Source organism: Ammospiza caudacuta, chromosome 6, assembly GCF_027887145.1.
Source record: "Ammospiza caudacuta isolate bAmmCau1 chromosome 6, bAmmCau1.pri, whole genome shotgun sequence".
Lineage (NCBI taxonomy): Eukaryota > Metazoa > Chordata > Aves > Passeriformes > Passerellidae > Ammospiza > Ammospiza caudacuta.
This window is the reverse complement of record NC_080598.1, coordinates 56,345,139-56,365,389: the sequence shown is the minus strand read 5'-3', so window position 1 is coordinate 56,365,389 and position 20,251 is coordinate 56,345,139. Positions and strand designations below refer to the sequence as shown.

The following is a 20,251-nucleotide window of genomic DNA, read 5'->3' as shown; positions in this document are numbered from 1 at the left end:
TACCAATGGAAAAATACACATGATCCTCAGGATCCTACCTTGAATCTTCAATGATGCAACCAAAGATTAGGTTGAAAAATAAAAGTTGTAGGTTTCTCATTTAATGACTTTGCACACCTTCCAGTATGCATCTCTAATTTGCAAAGACATGATAATGGTTTTACACTGTACAGCAGTTTACTTGCAGATTGATACAGTGGAAAAAAGTGGTGACATGTTAACTGTGCTGTAAAGGAGGTGGCAAGGAGCATTTTAATTTTATCTGAAAATCTGTCAGGACAGTTCTGTCATCATAAACCTAGCTCCCTTCCTTTTTCATAGTACCACATTCAATGCAATGTGAAAACCTTCCAGTTGAAGAGGATTAATACTGACATTTGAATTTTTCCAATGTATAAGTAGTATCAGCTTTAATAACAGCCATACACGTCATCCTTTATGTTGCATGACATCTAGAACAAATTTAGAGAACCTTTGTTCTCCCAACTGCTCAACACACCCATGGAGGGGGAAAAGTAGGGCTGAAAAATACTTAAGAGGGGCACAGACAGTGGTTAGAAGAAGGGCAAGAAGAAAGGCAGTGTTTCTTATACCATGGCTACTGCTTAGATTAATAGGAAGAGACCAGATAACTGGAACGGAAAATGGCTCCTTCAGCGACCTTTAGTGTGCACAGTGCCATTCCCGAGAATGAACCTTAAAAATGGATTTGATCAAAACATTCATCAAGGAAGCAAGGAGCAGGAAGCTGACAGCCACTTGAGAGAGAAGCAGTGTCTATGGTAAGACTTACGATTCTGGGCTTTTTAGATCAGTTTGACCTCAATTTGCATCTCCTTATCATTCTATTCCTTTAATTAGATTACAGTGTCTTTCATGGCAAACTGTAGGTGTTACAGTCTGGCTCCTTTAAACACATTTGAAATGTTAATTAAAAATGCTAACAGCTATGCACAGTAATGAAAATGTATAGAACCATGAGATTGATGAAATTCAGCTGGAAGAAACATTTAATGTAGCGACAAAATCCCGAGCAACTGTCAAATACCTCTCCTCTGTCAACACTCACTTAACAAAAGCTTTAGATGATCTTTACTAGAGAAAAACTATTCTTAGCTGTTTAAAAATGACAGCAGAACAGCCTGATCCCCCTCTAATGGGAGATAAGTCTTCCAGCATCTCAATGGCCTGAAAGTTTAGTTTGATGATAAAAGCAACATAGTTATTTTTAGCACTCTACGGGCATAAAAATACAGCTCTAAACTGTGACCTACAGCTATGCACAGCCAAGCATCACATCATACGACAGCCTTAACTTTAGCTACAAGCACGTCTGGAGTTGCTTCAGACTATCATTATTCATCTCACTACCAACAATACATTTGGATGGATTTAGCAACAAGCATTTGAAACTGTTACCATCTTTTTTCAAATTGCTGCCATCGGCAGAACTCAATTCAAAGGTAGGAGATCTTAATGGACTTGGGAGAAAGTATTTGAGAGACCATGTTAGGTTAAATGGATTACTGCTTCTCTCCAGTATGGAGGATGAAAAAGAACCTTAAAAGCAGAAAAACTTAAACTGTCATATTCAGTAAAGAAAGTCATTTTTTCTGGGCACAGTTTGAGTAAATGAAAAAAAAAAAAAAAAAGAAAATAGAAAAAAGAGAAAAGAGAAAAAAACCCTTGTTTTCTTCCAGCAGTACCAAGAACCTGCAAACGGGATATGCTAGAATAAGAGACCTTCAAGCAAATTCACCTGAAACAACACTGCTCACAGACAACTGCAAAGGTAATTTATGTTATTTTACTCTAATTTGCATGCTTCTAAGTGCATGATTTGTTACAAAGTACAAATCAGAAGTCTATTCTACCAGATTTCTGTCTCCAGATTATGTGAACAATAATTAAAATATTTTAAATAAAAATTGATACATAAGTTATAAAACCAGATCAAGCAGAGTTTTAGCACTTTACTAATCAATTAATTTCATTTTTAAATATATGTGTAAGTTCAAATTTTTGAGGTTAGGGGGTTTGTGTTTTGTTGGGATAGAGTGTTCTTATATAGTTGGGCTTTTTGTGAGGTTTGAGGGGTTTTTTGTTAACTTGCATGATGGGATTTAGGGGTTTCCTCACTGTTTGTTTTTTAACTCATGTATACTACGGATAAAATATTAAATATTTCCAAGGCGACAGATATGTACTTTCAAATGTTGTAAATTCAACAGAGTATGTTATCACAGAAAAGAGACACGAAATATTGTAAGTGCAAGACTTGTCATATTTCATTATGGCCTGGTGATTTTGTTCAGCAAACTATTCTAATCATTAATAAAGTTTCATTCAACCATTCAGTTCCTAAGAAAGAAGTCTACAGGTAAAAAGAACTAATCAGTTAGACAGACAAGCAAAATTATTTTTTTTCCTCTCCCCAGCTTAAAAATGCCACTTTTTGGTTGGATGAAATGGTCAAAAACTGATTCCTACAAATCCACAAGATGTCCTGGATCAGAAGTAGTGACAAAAACCCTCCTGAGGGAGTTGAAATGGCACCTGAAAGAGCGTGAAAGATTAGTGCAAGAGATCGAAAATGAACAAAAAGTCCAGAAACCTGGCATGGATTACAACTGGCTCAAGAACTACCAAAACCCTCAAGCAACAATTCCAGCTACTGAGCAACGGCAGCTTGAAGTTCTGTGCTCTCAAATCCAGCCCTGCCAAACAGGAACTGTTCTGAGCAGGTAATTGTTTCGTATTTCCCTGACTCTGAGGTCTCTAGCACAACTAAGATGTTTCTCTACATAATCAAAGTTTGTATTTGGCTCTGCTCTTCCTAAGTAGCAATGACCAGCAACTGGAGAGCATTTTTACAGTTGTTTTAGGAATTAAATCTTCACTTGAATATGTTGTACTTGAAGGAAGTTTTAAATCAGGATTTTCCTGGTCTAATCCAAACAAAGGGAAATCTCGTATGACCCTTCAATACTTCCTATTTTTCCTATTACTTATCCCCACTATTTATTAAATAGCAACCCAGTAACTAAAATACAAATAAAACAACTAATGCAATGCACCATTATGCAGAAATCCAGCCTTGCTGTCTACAATACCAGAAAGCTTCTAAAAATCTGAAAATCAGTATAAATTAAGAAAAAAAAAAATCCCTCCACACATTTTATGAAGAAAAATTCTCCTATGCCTGCATTTTAAGTACATTTTCTAGGGACTCAGAAATGACAGAACAAGTCCATTTGCCTTTTAAAGCCCAGAATATACCTAAGGGCAAAGTCAGTTTGAATCAAGTTACCCAGATGGGCCAAAGAAGAAAAAAAAATATTTAAAGAGCCTACCCAATTACAACTGCTTTCAATCCACAATAGCTGGAGCACATCCAGTGGATTGTTAGAGCTCTTTTCCTCTTACAATCTTCTGGGGGAAGTGAGTGGGGAAATGCGGCAGCAAGGAAAAAAATGACACTAGAACTCAAGTCATTTCCTCCTTCCCCACCCCCAAATGACCAGAGAGGAAAGAGAAAAGTTTTCAGTGCCGATGATTAGATTTCAATTTTTGTTTTGCCTAGATTTCGGGAAGTTCTGGCAGAAAATGATGTTTTACCGTGGGAAATAGTCTACATATTCAAGCAAGTTTTAAAAGATTTTCTTACCACCATTGAGAGAGAAAACCAAGCAGAGCAGCTGGTAGATGCATGGAATACAAATTGCCCTGAACATTTCAGTCTGCGTGGTGACAGCTCCAACAAGTCGGACAAAGATGAAATCCCCACGGTCTCGAGTTATGTCGACAAAAACACACAAAGCATGTTTCCCACCTTCTCCCACAGAATCTGGAATCTACCCTACTACTACCCATCAAGTTAAGTTGGTTTGTGTTACTTTCAAGAAGATATGTAGCCATCCACATTCCTTTGTTGTAATTGCCATCCAGACACACAGGAGTAAGAAATGTGACATGCTCCCCTTTTTATTCCAAGTTTAGAAATTAAAATCCTTTGTATGGTATGCAGTAACTGAAGTATCTACTCACCTTCTACCTTTATAGTTTCTTAAGAGTTGTTGTGTTTGAAGCCACCTTTTAAAAAAATGTAGAAGTTTCTGCAAAAAAATCTGAGGCAGTTTAATTATCAGCCATATAGAGCTAAAAGTATTTAAACAACAAAAAAAGATATTCTGATGAAACAGCATCAATCCACAGAGTGCTAGACAAAAACTTCTGTGTTTGTCACATAGCTTTTAGGCTCTATGGGAACTTTATACTGTGTAAAAGAAATGGCTTAATATAACATCAGTTAAATAAACTGGTAAATACTTTCTGGAGCTGAATAATTATTTCTTAACTTCAAGCATAACTGCATGTAAACACTGACAGAACTCAGCTGCATGTACTACTTCTATGGTTTTTCTCCTAACTATGCTCTGCACATGCTGAAGTAAGTGAAGGACAGCTAAACAAAACCACTAAATATTTAACAGCATTTAACAACTAGCTCTCTATTCTTTAAAAAAAAAATATTGAATTATTTAATTTTAAATAGCTGTTTTTCATTTGACTTGTTCTGAAACCCAAATTCTGCATTAAACCCTTAATATTTTGACCAAATCAGATGGTACCTCTCTAGAATAGCCGAGGAGTCAACAGATGATTTCCAACACATAAGGTGTTCACTCTAAATTTACACATAACAACATCTAATGTTTCTCAGCCACCATGATCTATCACTGTGGGTTCACCAAGTTTTACAAGATTAATCACATACATAGCAGTCACGGTCACAGCAGGCAATTAGAGCAGAAAATCAATGAAAACATATGCCAGAACTCAGCTGGCTACATTTCCAATTGTGCTCCCATCACTGTAACAAGTTTTTACATGTTTCATATAATGTCTTCTTCTCTGTATTTGCTTCTGATCTGTCTGCTGGATCAGAAAATATGGGCAAGACTCACGTGGCCCAATTCACAGAATACACTATTTCATAAACTAAACTGCTTCCTCTGGTATTGTCTTCAAACATACTGAAGAAGCCAATCAGATTTCATCAAGTTGGTGAAACAACTTTAAGGCATCTTATGCTCCACAGCTGTATCCTCCATTCCAGAAAAAAATTACTAATAATGCAAAATAAACTGGAGGAACAAATGGCACAATCATTTACTAAACACTTTTAAAACTTCTTTAAAATGGTTTTTAAAAGTCTTTGAAAAGCTTATTATATAGAGAATATTTCATGTAGAAAAATAAAACATAATATTCACAAAAGACAAAACAATGAGAACTCCTACATCCACGTAAAGGACAAAGACTGGAGGACTAGAGCCAAAAATTTCTAACAGGTTTAAAAGAATAAAAGCTGCAGCTCAATCCCAAAAGTAATTAGCCCCTCCACCTCCTATTAACTAAATACACAAAGCTTCACAGGGACATGCCAACTTCTTATACCTGCACTCACAGCTGCTGTAAACTCTTTGCTCTCTTCTTGTCAGTTTGTGGATTGTGCTGAACTTGCTCAGCCCCACTGATGCAGCACAAGGAGCTGGAGATTCTCCTCCTGCAGTTCTAATCTAATCCCTGCATGAGGGCAGCAAGAGATTCAAAGGAAGATTTTTCCACAGTGATAAATCTCTCACAAGTATTAAATATAAAGTACCTTTCCTAGAGGAAAGAGGGTAGCAGGTACTGAGTATTTAAAAGGCATTGGCAAGATTAATATCACTCTGAGAATTAACATTCATAATGCTGGTTTCAGATAGCTTTGAAGTGGTCAAATGTGCAAGATTCCTGCAATTGCAATTCATGTAAGTTTATTTCTTAAAATGGCATCCTCACAGCTCTCTAACTGAAAAAATAGGTAAAAAAACTCTAAAACTGCAGCTTCTAAATTTTCACTTAGGGAAAATGAAAGGGCAGTAACATGGAAGATCCACTTACCTTAACAATCACCGAAAATGAGTAGGGAAAACAAACACAAGAAGACAACCCCAGATACAACTTACCCATTATCCACACTCTGCAACTTCAATTTAATTTTAACATGAGCAAATGCATTTTTCCAAATTCAGAAAGAAGGACTATCAACTATGCCATATTTTAAAAGGCAGTTGCTGCACAATGGTTTAAAAATATAGACAGGCATCATAGCAAATTCAGTGTTAAACCCCTATATAGTGCCAGGGAAATGCACAGAAAGGCTCACCTACTTTTATATGCATGTTTTAATCAGATTACTGCATCCAGTTCTAGTGTCTGCATTTGGGGGAAAAGGAGGAGGAGAAAGCAAAGGAGAACTGCAGAAGGTACAGGAAAAAATATCCAAAGGCTGAGAAATTGCCATCATCTAAGGACTCACTTTGGCTATTTTTTCAAATACTGATATGTAGGGAACTTGGTGGAGTACAAACACTTCCCCCTGACCAAATTGTTATATACTCTCTCTAGTTAAAAAGGAGAGAAAAGCATAGAAAAAGCAATGGGGTAAGGGCAAGAAGCCAAACTAAAAATGTTGAATATATTTTAAAGAAATTTGTTAGATTTACCTCAACATGCTGCCAAGAAAATCTGTTCTTCAGCTCAGCAGCTGACACAAGGCATTTGCTAGAATTATGCTTACCCTTGGAATTCAGCTACCTCAGACAGGAGTAAGATTGCTGGAAGACCAGTCACCACCACCCTGTGGGAGACCACTGTCCAAGCAACTGCTTCCTTAAGTATTTTACATTTATGCCCTACACAGTTTGCATGAGGTGTTCTAAAACGACATTGCTCCTTATACCGAGCCAGCAGGTATTTCTGCAATAGGCAGCAGCCACCACAAACCACCCTGGTGACAGAAAGGTGACTGGCAGTAATTCCAAAGGACAGCAGGGTCTCCCACCTGCACAAGCATCAAGCAAAGCAAACAGCATGCAGTATTCCCAGCCAGTAATTCAGCTTCAAAAAGGCGCTAACTTGGTGAAACGTACACCTATGAGGTGCAGGAAATAAAAGAGTTAATAGACACCTTTTACACAATTAAGCCCTTAACTGTCTTAATGTGAACACAGTTGTGTTGATACCAAGGAAAAATTTAAAGGTTTAAATTTCTTTTCTTTCAGTTAAACATAATAAAAGGAATTTACAAAGTTAATCAATGAGTTGTTTATGGGCAGAAATTCCAGTCAGATTTTATGGTTTCTATTTCTACCACCTTTCCCCAACAACCTCAATTACTAATACTGCTATTCTAGAGGTAGTTCAGGAAGCAAAAGAATCTTAAAACCTTGGAAAATGAGGCATCATCAGTAAAGACATTCCACATGTCTTTTTAAGGGAGACACGAGGCTTTTAGATCTCATTAAACAATCTCAGTAACATTTCTGTAAAGTATTATTACACACACTCGTGTGCAATAACACACCTGTTATTACCAATCTGGTAATAAACCCACAAATTTGTACATATAAATTTAGACAAAACTGGTAGGCACGGAAGTGTCCATCAGTAATTGTATATCCAGCTTCTAATAACCATAAATAAGCATTTCAAAAATCTGAGTAACTTTGGTTTTGACTCTCCCAAGAAACAAAAAGAACTTTGAAGAAAATAGACAATTATGCTACAAGCAGCCTCAACAAATGAGGAAAAATTCTTTTGTTTTCAGCTCCTTGAACTCTTTCTTAAGAAGCCAGTGAATAAAATACAAGCATTTCCTTTAACCTGCTTGAATCTAAACCACTCGAATCTAAACTTCCTATAGAGACTTCAAGTTTTGCAAGAACACTCCAAATGCAAGCACACTGCCAAAGCTGTGAAACAGAAGTATGCATGAAAACAAGACACACCTAAGCAAACACAGCTTCTCACAGAGATTCCTTCCATTTTGTGGCAGGACAGACATACACCTATCATCTATGCTCAAAGGTTTTATAGCTGTTGTCAAGAAATTCTGTCCATGCTTTCATAAATGGTCATTTTAGATGCATATCACTTCTGTCCCACTCAGACATGGGGAAAAAAAAAACTTACACAACCAAACCTGTAAAAATAATTTTTTCCCTACTAACACAACTGTAAAACTCACAATCAGGTTATCTGCTAAGACTTGTGAGTGGAAAGAGCTTTCTGTCCTACCAAAAATAAAGATATGCCTCTGCCTCATCACACAAGGCTTGATCAATCGTGCTTATTCCTCCTGTGTACAGAAAATACACAAAATAGACCTTGTAGCTTAGTACTCAGCTGGGTTAAAGAGTCAAACACTTAATAAATACTACAGAAATGTTACTACCACCGAAATAAAGACTGAAAAGTCAAAAACATCTTGCTTGATGCATCACATTCACAGAAATAACTTAAAAGAACTGTAAAATTTTGTCTGGTCACTTCTGGAAAACTTTAACTAATTACACAAAGGCCAGTAGCTCTCAGTCAGCCATTCAGAGCACCGAAAGATAAAAAGGAATAGGTATCTTGAGGTGCCAGTTTTGTCCTTCACTTGAATTAGACAGAAACACTGCTAGCCTCAACAGTCTCTGCTGAAATATCAGACTACCTGATAGCAAGATGTTACACTAAGAGTTCATTCCTTCTCAGCTGCCAATGTACACCTTTTAAGATAAATACACCTTCCTGAAATACAGCAACCTCTATTGCTGTGCAACACACAGGGAAAAATAAAGCCCAAAACACTCGCTCTGGAGCTATGACCAAGCTCATCCTGAAAAATACTATATGAAAGTGCATATAAAACATTTTTCTCCAGCAACCACAGATACACTGCCACACTTGCTCTAAACACCAAGATTATTATGGACTGCCACAGTCCAGGCAACACCCAGGGAAAAGTAGTTTTTGGATTTCAATATTCAGACTCCAGTGAAAAGCAAATGTACCTGGCTGCTCTGCAAACACACATAGACTTCTTGTTGCATGTAAACTCTCCCATCTGAGACTAACCTATAAAGAACAATACGTCGAGATACCTCTGACTTGCTTTACTCTGGTAACTTAAATGCTTCCAAAGGTCACGACAGCAACGAACTCGTGAATCTCACTTATCACTTGCCACTGATAAAATTTTAAGTTAATGCACCTGAATCAGAATTTTAAGTTAATGCACCTGAATCCTTTCCAGTAAGTTCTACAGTTTTTTCAACAGGACTAGGTGCGGCTGCACTTCAGAGAAGGTAAACTCTACATGCAACACATCTGGTGATGACGGAGACAACAGACCTAAGCAGCAAATCGGAAAACAACATTAAATATCAGGCGCACAAAAACGCATCAGCAACAAACGCTACCGGAGTCCAAGAGCTGTGCCCAGCCTGGGCCCAGCAGAGCAGGGGAGCCAGAGGAGGCTGCCCTGGCTCTGGGGAATGCCCGGGGCACCCAGCACAGAGGAGCGAGGGCGGCCATGAGAACAGCGGCCCGGCGCCCCGCACTCACCCCGCAGCCGTCAGCGGTTCCTGTGCGGGATGGCGGGGAAAAGCGCCGGGGCGGCCGATCCGCGCCTCTTCGCCCAGGAGCTCGACGGCGGTGATGGCCCCGCCGACGGTGAACCAGTCCCGGCTCCGGCCCTCGGGGAGTTTCCGCAGCATGGCGGGGAGGGCAGCCCAGGCACGCGGTGCCGGCCGCCGCCCTTCCCAGCCCAGCCCGGGCACACCCAGCCGCCCCCCGCGGCACCGGCACCGCCCCGCCCCGCTGGCAGCGCGGGCTGCCTTCCCTTCGCCCGCAATGCGCCCGGAGCTGCGCGCCGAGTTCCTCTAAACCGACCCCCAACTTTTATTAAAGCCTTCCTTAGAAAGGCAGGACATATGGGCGCAGACCAGAAGCATAGGGTCGAACACTAAGGCCTGCCATCCCTACTGGATGAATTTCGAAAGAAGAATAGGAATTAAGATAAACGTGTCTGTTGAACTTCCCTTTCATCCTGTCATCCTCTCTTCTGAAATAACTACAAACATCTGAGTGTAATTTGTTAAATCAGGTAAATAATGAAAACCAATCTGAATACAGAGTAGACCCTTACTTTCTTTAATAGGATTTATCATCTCCACACTGAGTACGTGATCTAGTGCAGGCGTTTGGCTGCTTTAGAACTGTTCCTCTCAAGTAAATACAAATCTAGGATATATGCAGAGACAGGTGTATACCACAGCCTCTGGCTGCTTAATGTATCAGCCTCAAAATCCTAAATTAAAGAAGGAAGGAAATTTTCCTCACTAAAATATCAAAAGGTTTTTAAAGTTTTAAATGAAAGAGGTGACATACATGCAGTATTTTGACATAACTTATGCTTCTATATTAAATGCAAAAAATGCCCATGTAAGATCCAAGCAGTCTTGTTTGCCCCGTGTGACAAAGCTCTTGTGTAGCAAATCTATACACCTGCAGATTATGTAAATCACTCACAGGAAAAGTAAATGCAGTCTGTGATCCCACTGAAGCATTTTAACACACACTATAAAGGTCTGAGCTCTGTTTTCCTTTTGCAGCCTCGAGAGGCCTGGACGGTCATTCCCTCCTCACTCCACAGAACAATGCCTGAGCACAGGGATTGTTGGAATTCCCGTCACTCTGTCCTTCCCACACCTGGAGGAAACGTTGGTGCTTCAGACTTCATCATTATGGCCCAGCGGGTGCCTCCCACTCCTCCGGGACAGGCTGTTCCCTGAGGGACACAGGGAACTGCATAGACTGTGACAGGCCTCTTCCCGGCATTGTCCTGGCACCGCACCTGCTGTGCTTGCCCTTGGGAAGCAGGACTGAAGTGAAGATCTAAACTGGAGGAGTACTGCCAGCAGATCGATGGAGGTGGTCCTGCCCCTCTGCTCAGCCTAGGGGAGGGGAATGTGGAGTTTTGTGTCCAGTTCTGTGCTCCTCAGTACGAGAGGGATGTGGAGCTCCTGGAGCAAGTCCCGTGGAGGACAACAGATAATGACTGTGAGCCTGGAGCATCTCTCTTATGAAAAAAGGTGGAAAGAGTCTTTCAGGGCCTGAACAGCCTACAGAAAAGACGACTGAGAGAGGACCTCATCAGTGTATATAAAAATCTAAAGGAAGGGTGGCAAGAGGAAGGAGCCAGGCTCTTCTCGGTGGTGCCGAGCAATAGAACAAGAGGCAATGGGCAGAAAATGCTGCACTGGAGTTCCACATGAACATGATGAACTTCACTGTGCAGTGACCACACACTGGAACAAGTTGCCCGGAGAGAGTGTGGAGTCTCCCTCACTGGAGATATTAAAGAACCACCTGGATGTAATCCTGTGCCACGTGCTCTGAGATGACCCCGCTCGGTCAGGGAGGTCGTTCCAGGTGTTCACTGCGGTCCCTTCCCGCCTGACCTATTCCGTGATTCCGAGGGCAGCGGGGCCGGCACCGCCGCGGTGCGAGGGCGCTCCGGTCCTCCACGGCCATAGGGGGCGCTGCCGTCCCGGCCGCCGCGCGTCCTTTCCCGGCGCGCCCCGCGGCGGCAGCGGACCCGTCCCCGTTCCCGAGTGTGACCTTCGCCGCTCCCCTGGCACGGTGGGTCTGGGCCCGGCGAGCCCGGCTGAGTCCTGGCGGGCACCGCTCGGGGGTGTCTCGGGTGGGGACAGCGCTGGTTCAGCCTGGGAAGGGAAGAAGGGAGAAAGGGAGCGCGGCCCGCGGCGCTGGAACTTCGCCGTTACCCTCCCGCCCCCGTGCAGCCGCTCGGGGCTCGGGCAGTGCCCCGGGCTGCGGCGGGTTGTGCCGGGGAGGTCAAGGAGACAGCAAACACAGCGTTGTTCCGGGTAGATAGCAGGCAAAAAAATACTCAGAACGGTATCGCGGCCGCACAGGCCCTGGGGGAAGGTCTCTGCCAGGTTTTGGCACGGTGTTAAGTGGAAATAGCAGCGCTTATTCCCTATTTTCTGTAGCGGTGGGGAAATCTTCCCTTCCTGCTCTGGTCAGTCTCCTTGTTTGTTAGTATGTCTTGATATTCTGCTATAGCAAAGTAACTGTTTGTGTTCCACTGTTCATCTGAAACTACAAACGCTGGAAATTTAGGTGAGCAGTGTCCTTAATGCAGTGTCGTTAATAGTGTTGGTGAAAGCACAAAGGTGTTTCAGGATCTTTTGCCACAATCATAAATTACTGAAATGACTGTCCATAAACAAATGTAAATGTGGGTTTGTCTGTAATTATATACGAATTGCCTCAAAGTTGCTTTAATTCTTTAAGAAACACGTGGATTTTCCAGTTGTCTTGACAGGGGCTGCGCTTGCGCCCTCTCCTCCTAGAGAGGAGATGCTTGAGCAGACGATGTTTTACATTTAATAACAGCAGATAAGTGAGCATTACCTCAGAGAAGTTAGCTCTGCTTCTTTCCTGGGTCTCTGGTTTACCATATGCTGTGTATAGCTGCTTTTATTGGGTTGTAATAAGCGTCAATAGTGACTATTAGGTGTGCATAAAACCTGGGGTATCTCAGGGCATGTGGTGCAAGCATGAACTAACATTTATGGGAGTTAGGATAAGCTTTATTTTAAAAACCTCCCACAGTTTTCTCTTTGTCTTACAAAGCTGCATGGAAAGGAATAAACTGTTAACACTGACAGGCTTCTTGCTCTTGGGGCATATTTTGAAAGTCAGATAGTTATGATAAAGCATGAATTCATTAGCTTAACATCATTTATGTTGCTATTTTGAGTAGAAATTACCATGCTAGAAGAGACAGCTGCGAGGGAGGGAGGTTAAATTGGTAGTGCAAGGATGGAGCCTCTCTGGCTTGTCTGGAATGAGATTTCCTCCTAAGGGAATCTGGAAACTTTAGGAAAAAACTGTCACTGATAGAGAGAAATCTATCTGTTGCTGCTCTGTAAATCTTCTGTTGACTCATCTTTTAACCCTTTGTTTTCTTTTTTTTTTTTTTTGTGTTAGCCCATAAATTGTAGCCTTAACTCTCAGTTTTCATTTCTTTCCTTTGGAATAAGTACTTTGGTATGCTTGGGGATTTTTTTAACCTGTAAACTGCTGCTGATATGCATTAGGAGTGTGTGTGTATACATAAAGATAGATTAGTATATATATATATATATATGTGTGTCTGTATGTATGTTAAAAGTCCAGCAGGTAAGAATACATCTGCGAAAGTTAAAATGACAACACTTTTTATAAATTTCAGATGGTGCAAGCCATGATTCCAAAGGCATTGAAACCCATGAGATTCTACTTTTCTACTGTGTATCAAGAAATATGGGTTGGTGTAGCATTAACAGCTTATACCTACTACAAGATTTCCTATGGGGGTAAGTCACACATTACAGTCTTTTTTATACAAGAGAATATCCACAGCTGGAATCAAGTCATTGAAAATAGCCAGCAAGTAAGAAATTAATTATAGGTCTTTCCTATAATAATTTAGGTGTTTTAAATGCTGATTGTAGATGGTTGCACAAAAATACTCAAATGTCAATGTAACTGTGCTTAAATTATGAAGATTGGGTAATGCAGGTATTGGTTTTTAAAATGCAGAGCTAACTTACTTGCTCTTGATTTTGAAAAAAAAGTTGTTTTAAAAAAGGTTTTCTCACATGAACATGTGAAAGTGTATTTTGGGCTGATGGCACCTCAAAATGAGAGCTACATCACTGAACATGAGAATGTGTGTTACTTGGTGACACTGGATGACTTTCTCAGAGAAAGAAACAGAAAATCTAATGTAAAAATAATAAATTTGAATGGGCCAAGTCCCTTAAAGCAGAAGGCTACAAGAGATTATAGTGTTTTAAAGGTCCTGTTTGTCAGTTTAGGCTATGCTCAATAAGTCCCAAACCCTTTACTGGGTGTTGTGAGCAATGAAGTGTTGTAAGTTAGATAAAGGAGCCCCTTGCTATGGCAGCAGCAGAGATATTACCTCAGTATTTCTCTAGCTTTGTCCAAATCATGTGTTAGCATTCCAAACCTGATACACTGCACTTCAAAGTTTAAGTAAATATAATTAGTTGATCTTTATGGCTGCTTAATGACTATTAAGTAAATATGAGTAGTTGAGGTAGACAGGAAGGAAAAAAAAAAGTTTTAACTTTTGTTTTAACCTTTTATTTCAAGGAGAGTTCAAGATGGACAGAGTCTTTCAAGCTTGTCCTCATGTCATGCTACGTTAATTCATGACCTGACATAGATTTTTGAGGGCCAAAAAACCTGGATAAATGGCAACTGTACATTAAGCTTTATTTGAAAGGGAAAATAGTTTTTAATAGCTGGAGCCCTTTCTGCACTTTGGGGGATAATTTTGCAAATAATATATGGAATTACAGAAGAATATGTTGTAGGATAAATCAGATTGGAAGGGACCTCTTGAGCTCACCTGGTCCAAACCAGTGCTTGAAGCAGTTAGATCCCAGTTAGATCAGGTTACTTATTACCTCATTCATAATTTAAGTATTTCCAAGGATGGAGATTGTTATAAAAGATTGTGCAGTCTTCCTTATGAAGAATTTTTTTTTCATCATTGTGACCCAGTGTTTTAGGAGAACAGTTACAATGGTAATGTACAATACAAAGGAAAATTTTAAAGCCAACGTTTCACTTCAGTTTACATCCATATCTTGTGTGTGTACATACCTATATATTATGTAAAATAGTAAAATTGCATAAAAGTTTCTTTTGAATTATAATAGAAATCTTGATGACTGTAATTTCTAAATGCATGGAGTGTTGGTTAATTAAAAACAACTTTTAAAAATTAATATAAAGTTTGCAGAAATGTACCATGGGAAGTACATATTGTACACTTTCAATTTTTGTTTAACCTAATAATACGCTAATTAAAATTAATCTATGAAAATAAATAGGAAATATATTTTTAATTGTCATTGTTCAGCTTATTTTTTTTCTTTTTTTCCCCAGGCAAAAAATCATCAGCAAGCAGTAAGTATTAGATACCTAGTACCTTGATATAATTTCTAAATAAATACAGTAAAAATTAGTTCAGAATATTCTACATTAGATAAATTTGGGGCTTAAGTTACAGGTTTAGCAAATGTTTAAAGACTACTTCAAAATAAGTAATTTTGGTTGTATTGGTAATTTTATATCCTAGAAACAGCTGTGGATCTGCACATAAATAATCGTTTGTGTAGGTTTTAGGAGTAAAATGGAAATTCTATATCTTGACTGTGTGGGCAAGGAATTTTTTCAAATAATAGTAACAACCATTTAATGGAATTACTTAAATCAGCATGATTTCAAGAGTACCTGCTATTTTGGCTATCAAGAAACTAGAAAGTACAAACTTGTGATTTGAATTTGCATCTTTATAAAGTAGTGTTTAGATATTTATGGACAGTTTGTTCTGACATCACACTGGAGTTTATTTTTTCATGACCTGCTGTATCTCAGTTCACTTTCTGCACCATGAGAGAGAACCCATTTGCCCACAGTTGAATTTTACATGCAAACATTATTTACATTTTGAAATGTGCAATAAAAGAAAATACTGCCTAGTACCAGACTAATAGTGTAAATAAACTTCAGTTCTGGAAGAACCATAACAAAACCAAGGAAGAATAGGTGTTGACTGTAATAGGGCTTTAAAACTTGCAAAAGAGAAATTTTAATATTTGCTACATTTACTGATGTACATATTCTGAGGGTAGTGTTTTATTTGAATAGCTAATTCTTGTGCTCAGATGTAAGTATAGTTGTCAGTTCTAGGACCTGCACTACATTCCTGAATTGATTTGCTTTACTGTTTGAACAGCCTAAACTGTGTCTTTGTTTCAGAGTCCTCTGGTTCTGGCCATCATTAAAGCATCTCTTCTCTTCCTGGAATATGAATTTGGTGGTTCATCATTTCTACTGCAAATGAAGGGAGTTACAACTATAGGGAAATGAATACTAGAACTGTACCTGATCCATCTGCTGTAATTGGAAAAAGAATAAATCCATTGAGCAAAAAGTAATTAAAGATGTTGGACAATATATGCTGGAGTGCAGTGCTAACCTAATTTTTAGAACAAGCTTCTACAGTTCTAAGTACCATGTTAAAATTTTTCAACAGTATTTTAAAAGGGACTGAATCTTTATAACTAAACTTCTTACTAGAATTAGATTCCTTTCCCCCTCCCCCTAATAATATCTTTTTTGGCTATTTACTTCAAAACTGTCATTTAATAGGATGCCAAGTGTGAGGACTTAATCCCCAGTTTTTTGTCATCCTGCGGTGCAATAATCAAGAGTACCAGAAATTATATTTTAACTCTTACATTTTTTTAAAGAGTTCTCAGTTCTGCGGGGTTTAAAAGCAAATGTTACATTGTTATGAAAACACCATCCAAAAGTTACAGATATTTTGTAAAAGTGCATGATTGACAACTATATTTTTTTGTCCTTGATATTCAATAGAGCTAAGGAATTATTTTGAAAGGCTTTTTGTTTAGTCACAAATTTTGCAAAGGAATAAGTAATAACATGCCCATATTGTATAAGAAAATTGATACTATATGGTCCTTCATTTGCTATTGGAGCTTACCTCAGAAAACCTCAGAATTTAAAGGGAATCATGAAATCACACACTGGCAGCAGCTGCTATGAGCACAAACATTTAACTGGCTTCAAAGAGCTTTCCTTTTTCCTGAAAGTGTAGAAGTAATACTTGTGTTATTAGGATTTAAATTTCATGAATTTAAAGGGAATCATGAAATCACACACTGGCAGCAGTTGGTATGAGCACAAACATTTAACTGGCTTCAAAGAGCTTTCCTTTTTCCTGAAAGTGTAGAAGTAATACTTGTGTTATTAGGATGGGTATTAGTGGTTTTTGCAGATAGCTGTTAGAACTCCATAGCAAGTGTATTTTTATACTGCAGGAACATATGCTATCCTATGAAAATCAGTGTTCAGAACTATGCATACTGAACTCTACCAAGGATACATAGTGTGTAAAACCAAAACTGGACTTCATGTCATGTTTTGTTTAAATTTAGCCTAATCTGCCTTTGAGAAGATAAAGAGGCTTAAGACATTTTAATGACTTAATGCTTACGTACATCTTTTTAACTACTTCACTGAAACATCTTAAATCTTTCAGCTTGATTAAAGTTTTGCTTTTCAATCTCCTGACTGCAGTATCTGGCCATAGCTTAAATTTTTGTATTCAAACACTCAGAACTTGGTAACCTTACCTGCTGATGGTAAACATTCCAAACACTGTTGCCTTTAATTTCTTCAAAATTTATATTTATGCTTAATAGCTGTACCTACTGAGTAAAATTTACAGACTTATTTCTCTGACAGTTTTTTTAAAGAAGGCAAGTTTAGCATCATTCATTTGAAAAGGTGACATATGTCCTTCGTGTATTTTTGATATTTATTCCACCTTCCACAGTTTTCTTTGTTACACCTTTTCTTGATCTGTTTTAGCTGATTTCTTTAATCATTTCTATAGGGGTTTTTCTGTTTTCTCACCATAGAGAAATGAATGAGAAATTGAAAGAACTCCTAGATTTTTTTAACATAAAATCAAAAGCATCCAAGAGAAGGGAATAGAGAATAAAAACTAGAAGAAAATGGATTTAAATGAACAGATATTAAGCCAGTGGTAATTACAGGGTGAGTGAGTTGTGGTATACTTAATAAGCAGTTCAGATTGAAAATTTATGCCAAGTAAGGAGCATTTGTAATGCAAATTTATGATCACTAAGTTATAGTTCCTAAGATACCACACATACTTCAAATGACTTGCTTTAGGAATTTTCAATTACAGAGCTCAGGCAGACATATCAGGAAAAAATACTAATCACTGCAAGATTTGCTTCACCTTAGCCAGACCATTGTCACTGAGGTACATCAACATGCTCTTCTGATCTCCTGGCTTGGAAGCCAAGAGGAGTTTCTGCTGGCCTGCCCTTGGAGCACACTTCACTGCACTTCTAGGTAAACTTCACCTGCTTCAAGTCTTAACTCTTCTCTCTATCTGACTTGCTTTATTTTCTAGTAGGGAAAGAAAGTACATGTGGGCAGCAGTGTCTGCATTATAAAAATGATAATTTCTACTGAAACAATGCCATATGTAACTGGTTCTTCCATTTGTGCTTCTCTGTCAGGAATTTCTATGAAGGCTACAGAATATTCCCTCCTTTGTGATCCTTAACACAAATATCTGCAAAAGATAGGGGAAGTAAGACTGCTGTTGATGTTTAAATAGATGCTTTGTTTTGTTTTTTTAATTGAGTAGCATACAGAAGGGGGAAAGTCAGTCAGTGGCTTGACTGGAAGGCAGAAATCAACACACCCATAACATGTAACACCTGTACTACTGTCTCTACACTTCCTGCTTCTGCATGCTGAAGTAATGTAAAACACAACAGAGGAAAGCAAACTAAGGCATTGTAAGAGCCATTTCATATCTGCAGTGAGGTGTGGAAAGAGTAATCAATTTTCATTGCAGCACTAGCATGTGGGGCATAGCCCTAGGTAGGCAAACATTTCAAGGAGTACCCACCCTTGAAGTGAATACTCTTATTTTACAATATGTGCCTTTCTTCTTTTTTAATAATTTAGCTAAGGTGATTTCTAAAGCTAACTTAAGAATATTTTCTAAACAGACAATACTCAGCTCCTGAACAAACTCATTTGCTATGCAAATGACTGTGTAAGATCAGGACATTAATCCATGGATGTAATATTCAACATGATTCACAACTAAACACTGGTGAGGGATATGCTTACTGCATGTTGATGGATCATGTTGCTTTCCTTTAGCTGCTGCCTCTTTATATTGCTGACATTTCTAAAACAGGATTGCATTTAAACTTTATGTAGTAAAATACTTAAGCAACTGCATTCTTAATTTGTTGCCTGTGATGAGGCATCAGCAGTGACAAAACCTGTTCACTACCTTTACTATGTTAGTGGAACAACAAACATCTTTAGGGGTTGGAGAGCCTCATCCAATTACTGCAGCATCCTTTTGACTAAATTTTGTTGTGGCACTGGTAACTTTTTTTTATAATCAATATAGAACATGAAAGCTCAGCAGTAGGAAACTGTATTAATGATGGCAATGCTAATGCAGGATGTCTTCTTACAGTACAAGTACTTCTGTATTTGCCTCTCCATGCTGGGTCTTAGTTATAGCTGGGATTACATTTTGGAGCTTGTAAATTTCTAGAACATTTCAAGTCCTGTTCTACAATTGGGTATCTCTGAGTTTCTCCTGCATGCTGATAAAGTATGATAGAATACTCTAGGGGAGCAGCAAAATACAGTCAGAGCCAAGGAAACATTAGTCACAAGGCCCAACCTACTTAACCTCCTTAATGGCTAACTTGGAAAAAACCCAAATGTGTATTCATGTTAATTGGGAGGATGAGTAAAGCTGCAGGAAATGATCCAAAGTAACTAAAACAGCTGAACAAGTCTCCTGTTTATCTGACTCATGATAGCAATCCAGTGTTTCTAGTACAAAACCCATACAGAGCTGGTGTGTTCATGTGTCTTGTACTTTAAATCCTTAAGGAAGCCACAGTATCAGGTGCTTGTTAGACACAGGTGCTTGTGTGTGACATCACCACCAGCTGGCTGAACTGAAACAGAGGAAATCAATGTGTGAAACTTCTATTGTTTCATTCAAAGGAATCTGTGAAGTTACTGGGAAGGAAAGAATAGTGAGATGGAGAGTCCCCGAGGCATTAAATCTGTTAGTTAATTCATTAAATGGAGGAACAAGAAGTGACACAGTAGTGCTTGAACAGCAAACTTTTCAAACTACAATTCCATGGCCTTTAGTGACTAACATGTAGCAGCTAATATTTTTAAGAACATAAAGCCACATGGCTGATTTGGTAATTTATTAAAATCTCATAAATGAGACAGTCTTATGTAGTCTACTCCACTGCTGCAGGCAAAGTACTTGGAAACAGTTACTCTGTCCTAACCCAAAACGAACTGACCTCCACAAGAATGGATGATTTAGAGGTTTTAATTAAATTTTGATTTTGGTTGTGGTTTAACAGTATGAGTCCTCTGGCAGCTACACCAGCTTGTAGAGTTTGCACCCTTACACTGCAGTGCCTTGCTCCTCGTAGTTGTGTTGATGCAGTTATTTGTGAATAAGATCAGGTGATTTTGCATAATTTTATCGGATTTCCCCCCTCTAAAACACAACAAGCTCTTGTTGGATTTTTTTTTCCATTTTAATTTGGACCCATCCGATTCCATTTACAGCAAAGCTGCTTTATAAGTAGATGATAGCACAGCAGGTGAGGGGGGAAGGGGAATTGCAGAAAAAGGG

At 38.9% G+C, this 20,251-nt stretch overlaps 1 protein-coding gene and 1 long non-coding RNA gene across 4 annotated transcripts; both read left to right on the top strand.

Annotated features, from left to right (window-relative positions):
- The first annotated feature begins 1,282 nt into the window (after window positions 1–1,282).
- RD3L (RD3 like) lies at window positions 1,283–4,853 on the top strand. Of its 3 annotated transcripts, none has more exons than XM_058807042.1 (4): window positions 1,283–1,463; window positions 1,701–1,792; window positions 2,439–2,744; window positions 3,584–4,853. In XM_058807042.1, the coding sequence occupies exons 3-4, from the start codon at window positions 2,446–2,448 to the stop codon at window positions 3,879–3,881; spliced, it is 597 nt and encodes a 198-aa protein (XP_058663025.1). In that variant the 5' UTR covers window positions 1,283–1,463; window positions 1,701–1,792; window positions 2,439–2,445; the 3' UTR covers window positions 3,882–4,853. The 3 variants fall into 3 exon arrangements, with proteins under 3 accessions (XP_058663025.1, XP_058663027.1, XP_058663026.1); XM_058807044.1 differs by having other exon boundaries at window positions 1,339–1,463; window positions 1,704–1,792; XM_058807043.1 differs by lacking the exon at window positions 1,283–1,463 and having other exon boundaries at window positions 1,472–1,792.
- Window positions 4,854–11,926: 7,073 nt separating this feature from the next.
- LOC131559138 (uncharacterized) lies at window positions 11,927–17,071 on the top strand. The gene is made up of 4 exons (XR_009274846.1): window positions 11,927–12,021; window positions 13,139–13,262; window positions 14,866–14,886; window positions 15,742–17,071. It is a non-coding gene; the product is annotated as an uncharacterized LOC131559138 (long non-coding RNA).
- The last annotated feature ends 3,180 nt before the right edge of the window (window positions 17,072–20,251 follow it).